The sequence below is a fragment of the Hordeum vulgare genome, chromosome 5H (assembly GCF_904849725.1).
Source record: "Hordeum vulgare subsp. vulgare chromosome 5H, MorexV3_pseudomolecules_assembly, whole genome shotgun sequence".
In the NCBI taxonomy this organism is placed as follows: domain Eukaryota; kingdom Viridiplantae; phylum Streptophyta; class Magnoliopsida; order Poales; family Poaceae; genus Hordeum; species Hordeum vulgare.
This window is the reverse complement of record NC_058522.1, coordinates 262,901,927-262,910,479: the sequence shown is the minus strand read 5'-3', so window position 1 is coordinate 262,910,479 and position 8,553 is coordinate 262,901,927. Positions and strand designations below refer to the sequence as shown.

General features: G+C 42.6%; 1 protein-coding gene and 1 pseudogene across 1 annotated transcript; both read left to right on the top strand.

Moving 5' to 3' along the window:
* Positions 1–4,187: 4,187 nt before the first annotated feature.
* Positions 4,188–5,032, top strand: LOC123396584 (DNA replication complex GINS protein PSF2-like). The gene is made up of 3 exons (XM_045091478.1): positions 4,188–4,235; positions 4,346–4,420; positions 4,889–5,032. The coding sequence occupies exons 1-3, from the start codon at positions 4,188–4,190 to the stop codon at positions 5,030–5,032; spliced, it is 267 nt and encodes an 88-aa protein (XP_044947413.1).
* A 69-nt stretch (positions 5,033–5,101) lies between these two features.
* On the top strand, positions 5,102–5,734 carry LOC123397815 (annotated as a pseudogene).
* The last annotated feature ends 2,819 nt before the right edge of the window (positions 5,735–8,553 follow it).

Here is an 8,553-nt window from a genome sequence, read left to right as displayed (position 1 = left end):
ATTGGGAAAAGGCTAGGATTTTAATTTATTCAAGTAGTCTATTCACCCCCCCCCCCCCCCGTCTAGACACCCCTTCTATCGATCCCACAAGGTGACATGGGAAAATATGAAAACCTTTAAGTTGTGAAGAAACGGTAGACGTTTTGTTCAACTTGCAGAATCAGTGGATTTATCTGAACTCAATTCATCAACAAGAGAAATTCTGAAATGCTTGTGAGGATGCCCAAGTGTTAGAATTCGTGTTCCGCTGTTTGCGTATGTAGTAATAATTCAAGTACGGGATGGATTGAGCACCATACCGGAGACTTTTATCACAAACTACCATATGTTGGTGGAAAATCAAAGAGCCTTAAAACCTTAGAAGAGTGCTAGTACGACAAGCCAAGAACATTAGAATGGTAGGACGATGGAACCCTGTAAAGCCAAACGTTGCCAATCGTAGAATATACGGTGAGATTCAATCCAAACCCATTTTCCTACAGGAGAAACCATTAATTGTTGACCATCGTGAGAATTGTTTGATAGTTGTTTAGTATTGGCGACATACCTATCAGTTAAGAAGACCCAGTCTCGGAAGAACCCTACCAGGATGAAACGATGCAAGAATTAAGGAAAAAGTTATGCCCTTACTCGAAGAACCTCGGTGGAAGAGTTATCCTGAAGAATGTGAGAATAATGACACCGTCAACTATAAGGATAGAGTACATGAATTTTGATGGAGCCATGTCTCTCACTCTAAGTGTGGTAGCACCCCATACTTTTTCCGATCAATGGATTTGCCAGAAGACCCCCTACCCTAACCTTCTTCTAGCCTCTTCGAATCTCGAGGACGAGATTCATTTTAAGTGTGTTAGTTTGTAACATCCCAAAATTCTAATTTTTGCAAGTTATATTAAATAAATAAGTATGGTTGATTGTTTGTTTTGTGTGTGATTGATTGTTTGAAATTGAGTCGAATCTAAAAACTATTGAAAGTTGAAAAGAGGGGGCATAAAATGACTTTCCCAAAAGTGTTTCTATTTGACATGATTTGAAATTTTCACTTTGAGAATATTTCAAACTTCATGCCACTCAAGGACCTTCATGAGATAAGATGTAGTGAATATAAGAGAGTGGGGAGTAAAGAAAACTATTTTCAATTTCCATTGGGATCCTTTTCATTTTTGAAATAAATTCAAATGCCCTTGACCCAACTCAAAATAAAGAGAGGAGCAACATGACAGTCCAAACCAGGGGAACATTTCAATTTCATTTGAATCTAGAAACTTAGAAACATATTTGGAAAAACAATTGGTCTTTGGATCAAAGTCATTTTTTGAATTTTCGAAAATAACTATTTTTAAAATTATTTCAAATGTCTCTCAATAAGTGTTCATGTTTTAGATTAAATTTTTCTAGTCATTTTCATATATAACATGTCTATGTATTTTTTTTATTTAATTTACTAAATCACTTTTATTTCTCTATCTAGTTTTTATAAAAAAGAAAAGAAAAAGAAACACGTAGTTTTAATAAAAAAGGTCGAAGCTTTTAGCCCAGCCACCGCGACCCACTTGCACCCGACAGCCTAGCCAGCCGCGCCGTGCCCAAAATGGCAAACGACCGGCCACCCCCTTTCCTTTCCACACCTATTTGATCACCTGGTCCTACCGCCCCACCGAAATCTCCATGCCTTCCTTCTTCTTTCTGTCCTTCTATCGTCGGAGCCCGCTAAGAGACTCTGGGATTAGGGGGTCCTTGGGCCACCTACCTATCCTCATGGGTCGGACCCTCTGACCTGTTCGACTGTTGGCAAAAGTATTTGACTCGAGATGGACTCTTTAAAATACTTGGCGTGTTATCACAGGAGATGTAGTAATCAACATATTCCTTCTCTGTTGTAACCGACCTTGTGTAAACCCTAACACCCCTAGCGTCTATATAAGCCAGGGGGTCATAGCTTGTAGGATACATAAGGCTCATTGCGATTAGGGTTTAGACCACAACATCGATCTCGGAATAGATCAACTCTGTACTCTGTACTACCTCATCAATAACAACAAGAGTAGGACGTATGATTTTACCTCCATCAAGAGGGCCCAAACCTGGATAAGACACCATCTGCATCGTCTCTTGTTACCCATCGACCCTAGATCCATAGTTCGGACCCGCTACTCGAGATCGGCCGGTTTTGACACCGAGATTGGTGCTTTCATTGAGAGCTCCATTGTGAGATTGCAACAAGCCTCAATGGCTCGCTTGGTCACCAGCAATAGTGTTAAGTCCCGAGATATCTTTGTGTCCGGCCAATCCTTTGCTTTCAGCAATACCTTGCACATCAAGGCGGCTCATTATCGGATCGACGGGATCATCCCGTGTCAGGAATTTAAGTTCGGAGAGTTGGAATTCGTTGCCAACACCTGGGGCAACCTGATCTTTTCTGAGTTTCCGGTTGTGCCCAAAAACCTCGAAATATCCAAAAAAAAACTTCGGGCCCTATTCTAGACTTCGAGACCGGAATTTTTACCCCCAAGATGTGATCCTATCCTTAATCTGGATAGAAGCGCTTCTCATCGTTTTGCAAGAATGGATATCATTCCAAGAACATGTACAGAAGAGATGAGTATGTGGAATTGGCTTACACTCGCCAAAAGCTACATCATGAACAACAAAATACAACAAGATATTCAATCACCATGTAGAAGAGTAGGGTCCGACTACGGACAAAAACAAATGATTAAAGAACGATGTCCATCCTTGCAATTCTAGGCTGACGGCGTGGAACCCATCCTATGATCGAACAAGAAGAATAAGAAGAAACTCCAAATAGAACAATCATCGCGCTCACGTCAAAGTATCGTTTACTTGTACGTGCAACTGTGATTGTAATAATCTATGAGCCACAGGGACTCAGCAATCTCATTTCCAAAGGTATCAAGACTAGCATAGCTTAATGTGTAAGGTATGGTTAAGTGGTGAGGCTGCAACTAGCACCTAAGCATTTATGTGAGTGGCTAACTTACAAGTATAAGAAATAGAGGGGGTGATCTACGCATAAGGGATGTGAACTAATGATAATCAAAGAATGATCCTGAATACCCACTTACGAGTCAAACATAATCCCACCATGTTCTCTCTCGGATAAGAACTCATGAGAAGAGACAGTCATGGTTATGCACACAGTTGGCATATTTTATGTAACTTTACTTCAAGTTTGATACGATCGACTGTTAAACAAAATTTCCAAGTTGCCACATAATCACAGGCATGGATTTTCGAAAGATATTAACCCTGCAGGGGTGCTCCAACTAGTCTGTCACAAACTACCACCACTACAGGAATCAGGGAATTTGCCATCTGCCTGATCTTTGCCGTCTGCTAGCTGATGGCAAAGAGATTCTTTGCCATCAGCTACCAACAAACACATGGCAAAGAACTAACTGATGGCAAAGATACTCTTTGCCATGAGTGCATTCTTTGCCGTCTGCAGGCAGATGGCAAACATGGAATAAGCAGACAGTAAAGACACGGCTGATGACAAAGATGGTTCACACAGACGGCAAAAAATCACCATAACTAAAACCATCCTCTTTACCATCAGGGGTCTCTTTATCGTCCGCCTAGGGCCTCTTTGCCTTCTGCCTCGACCCCTTTGTCGTCATCTTATCCCCAGGCGGACGGCAAAGGGGACGGCCTTCTAACAGCACCCCATCTCTCCACCTCCATCTGCCCTCCCCCGATCCCCATTCTCTCTCTCCCAGATCCAGACCCCTCTTCCTCTCCTCCCCGCTCCCATCCGACAGGCAGAACGAGCCCCCGCCCCAAACCCTAGCCACCGAGGAGCTGGTCTGGGCCAAGACCAAGGGCCACCACCACTGGTGACCAGCGCGCCTCCACTTCCCCTCCACCCACCCATCCACTGAATCCCTACTCGGTTCCTCCCTCGGCACCGAGTACTCAGATGACCACCACCATGCCGCAGCCGTCAAGCCCTTCCTCGCCGCCCTCGCGTGCGCCAACACCGGCCTGACGTGCCGCGCCAAGCACTCTCACGTGCGGTGCCACCGCCGTCGCTATTCCCCTTTTTCCTCGCCGGCGCGTCACGTTCCCCCTGTCTCCACCCCGTCCCGGTCTTCAGCCACTGGGGTTCGACTTCGAGGCACCCGATGCACCATCCAGATCCGCCCCTGCTCTCCGCCCGAATCTCCATGGAGGGGCAGTCCGACCCGCATCTCTCCCTCTTCTCGCCCTCCGAGGTAATCCACCCCTTCGCCCACCCGTATCTGTATGTATCCTTGTTGACCCAGGAGGGCATGTTCCCTCGCTGCTGGCTCCATTTGTGATGGCGGCTGGTTGGTTGGTGCAGGTGGAGTTCGTGGCCGAGGACGAGATCGTCGAGATCGTCCCCAACATCCGCATGGAGGCCCTCAACATGATCTGCGTGCGTGCTCTCAACGAATTTTCAATTTTACTTATCAGTATTTTTCTCCTAGTCCACTAGTAGTTATGTACACTGCACCTCCATTTCTTTAGATTTTATCCGGCCATTTATAACACAGTACTTGTCTAGATACTTTATGCATCATTTGCTGTCTAGTCACTGGTACACTTCGATGTTCTGCTGACTGTTGGTTGTTGTATAGTATCATTATGTGGGAATTTTTGAGAGGGTTGGGCCAATTTTAGAGGTCAATCATGTCTAGGTATGTTTGGTTTCTACTGCCAAACATTGGTGAAGCAATCCTCCACTCTGGGTTGGCTAAAATTTTGGCAACAATTTTTGAATGGAGCATTAAAGGATCTGCAGGGAACCATTTTTTTTGCAACAGACCAAGCAGTACACAAATGTCAAGTGGTGCTAAACATCTGGCCAGTCTTGACTAACATTGTACTCACCTTCACCATGTAGGGGGATTTCGGACCCTTCTTCCCCCAAATTCCAAGCAAGGTCCCTCTGTGGCTCGCTGTGGCGCTCAAGAGGCATGGCAAGTGCACCATACGTGCACCCGAGTGGATGATTGTTGGTGAGTGCTCGTTCACTCGCTTGTTTTAGTAGCTTCATTTCCTGTCAAGGCCCTCGCCCGCGCCAACACCGGCCTGACCTTCATCGCTGCCATCGCCCATGCTTGGGCCATCACTTTCGGGATGCCCCTGCGCGCGCGACCTCAACTCCTCCTCCGACCGACTCCGAATCCACCGAAAAGGTCGTCATCACCACCGTCACCAACCTCGAGCCCCGCGGCTTCCTCGCCGCCCTTGCCAGCGCGGCTAGTGTGTGAGGAGTCGGGGTCCCAGGGATTCGCGTGGAGCACGTGGACATCTCCGCCCTGCCGCTGCTTAACACCGACCTCGAGACGTCCTGCCCGCCGTCGAGGCCATCCATGACCACACCTGCACCGCCGACTGCTTCCTCTTTGGCCCGCCACGCAAGAGCAAAAGTACTCCAATGCAAGTAATTGTTGCCCGCCCTCTCCTCCCCACTCCTTAATTTCAACCTTGTTTTCGTGCCAAGTATTCTCGGATTGCTCAAGCCATGTAAGAGTATCTCCCAAATTGGCACTTTGTTGCTGCTGCACCAACTGAAATACAGAGTTAGTATTAGTGGTCAGTATATTTTGGCCACAAAGCAGGGGGGAACCCTTTTGTAAAGAAATGGATACAGTTTACAAGTTAGTATTAGTGGTCAGTATATTTTGGCCAACACATGTTCTGATGTTCCCTCTCAAATTAAACTAAGGATTATGTTATGGTTTCTCGCCGGTATGGGTAAATTTTGGCTGCCTGTGCCAAATCATGCATTTCTGTCTCCATAACTGCGGAGTTTCTATTCCACAAGGTGGATTCATATTTTTGTCATGATGCTTAGTTAGTGGAGTCTTGTCCGGACATGACCGGATAGTAGATTGTTCATAAAGTAGAATACTAAATTTCTTAGGCCAACTTAAAAAAACCAAGTAGCCCATTTTGTCTGGTCACTAAGCATGTCAACATCAAGTGTTAGAACCTCCTTTATTCCTTTCTTGCAGATTTTATAAAGAAAAGTGTGTCAATATTCTATCCTTCCCTTTTACTTCAATTTAATATGGTTATGTGATAACTTCTACACCTGAGAAATGCCCAATTCTACTGCACAGAATATATGTACATTCCCGCTACCCTTGTCCAGGAGAAACCAACATTCATGTACTTATTGCTCTATTAAGTTTAGTTCACACGAGTGCCCTTCACATAACAGTTCCATATCTTACTATTCCTTTTTTTAGAAAAGGAGGTAAAGCCCCGGCCTCTGAATCAATCGATGCATGCGGCCATCTATTCTTGTCTTCCAGTAGTTATATACTCCAGTAGTTTAGTTCACACCATATATGGAGTACAAATCAAGTTTATTGCTAAAAATATTTATTATGATGGAACATACAAATCAAGTATTATTTTTATATTAAACTAAAAAAGAAATGCAGATGTTGATTATAGCTAAATGGACAAATATGTCCAGCTGGTGGCGTTGACCTGCGACAAATGTTTTCAGCGGTTGGTCTTGATGAGAGGGTCATTGTTCATGTCGAATGTATGTATACATGTTTATGTCCAATACTTTAGATTATTCTTTGTTTCCCTCCAACGGGCTAGACTCTGTACATGATTAATTGACATGTTTGCTTGAGTGCATGTAATTGTTTTTCTTCATCTAGTTATATACTCCAGAAGTTTAGTTCACACCATATCTAGAGCACAAATCATGTTCCCTTCATCTAGTTTAATACATGACGTACGTGAGCAAACCATGTGGTGTTGTTTGGGCATGCTTCTTTGGAGCAGAGTTCTTTTGTAGTTTAACATGGATTGCTGACTTAGTATTTAGCATAGCTGTATTGGAGTTGGACCCTCAACTTGTCACTCCAATCATCTATGAAGATACTCCCATAGGTGAGGCAAAGTACCCCTATTCTCCCTCAATTTATTCGCTGATTGATATGTATACAGTTAATTAGAACTTTATATTAGGTCTGTAAACTAATTACTATTGCAACTATTAGGTCTGCAAACTTTATATTAGGTCTTTACAGATACTCCCATAGTAACAACTTTATATTAGGTCTGCAAACTAATTACTATTGCAACTATGCAACCAGCAGCACACCCTATCACCTTAAATCACAAGCGATGGAGCAGAATCGATGTGAGCTAACATAAGCAACAGTTGCAGACTTGGCTGGGCTAGACCCCTCTCACATCATGGTAATATGCAATGCTCCTAACAACAATATCATCTCCATGCTTACCTTTACGTTTTTTTAAGTATGATGGTTTCCTTTGTTAGTTCACCTCTTTTACACATTGTGATTTGAATACCTATATCTCTCACAAATAACTATGGGAAATAGTGTTGTTCGTTGTTAAGCTTGATACGAATGTCATTTATCTCCACGTCTATCTTCCCCATCAAATAACTAAGATCCATAAATATGCGTCAATGTGTATGGCATTTTATTTAATTCCAGACTTAAATTTGAAGTTTTTGAAAAAAAATACTAATTTGTATGCAAGGAACATCATATTCTGTTTAAACCTAATTATTATCGTGTTGGTGTATGCTTTGGTGCATGAGTTTGTGCTCATGTAAACTAATGAGCACTAAAATTTGCCTTCCAAAATTAGTATTGTAACCATTGTATTTTACCATCCATTTATCATTATCGATCTACCATTGCCTCTACGGGCGCGGCGTGTCGCCATGCTTTTTGGTGCTAGTTGATATGATTCCTACTTCAGTTAGTGCTCTAAGTGGTTAACTAAACTTTTAAGTTTCAGCTACTAAAATCATGTTGAACTGAATAGTCTTACTGCACTACTTGTCGCAACACTTTTGTTTATTTTTTGTTATTAAGACATGATTGGTTGGTCTATTTGATAAGATTTCTGGTTCAAAAGCTGTTAGGAATCATTGATAAAACACTAATGCCAGCTAATAGTGCATATACTAAAACACTAATTAGTATTTTTTTGTCAGGCCTTAACAAGTTGTCTACATATATGCAATGAACATTCCTGTATATATGCACCTTCTACCTCTTCTTCTTCTTTTACTTATTATTCTTTTACTCTTTTTTCTTCTTCTACTTCTTCTAACTTTCTTAATTACTCTCCTTTTTGCAGATTTGATTCATTTCATGGAAGCTGGCATTGATGGACTGTTAGTGTTTAGTTTTTTCATTTGTATTGACGAACAATGTAAAACTTATGTATGTATATATATGGATGAACTATGTGAAACTACATATTGTGCTAGCCTATGTGTTCTCTAGCTTGTTAAATATTTCATGATGATGTTGGAAATATATATGCTGTGAAATATATGTGTTGAAGATGTCTAAAACTATATATGCTATGAAGTATGTATATAGATATAGTATAAAAATGTAGGGAAATAAAAAAACAGACAAAAAATGGAGCAATACAGGCTCTTTGCCATCTGCCAGCAGATGGCAAAGGGTGGAGGGGAGGCAGACGGCAAAGATGGCAACGCCTGTCGGCTGCCGTCTCGAGCACTTTGCCGACTGCTCCTAACGAAAG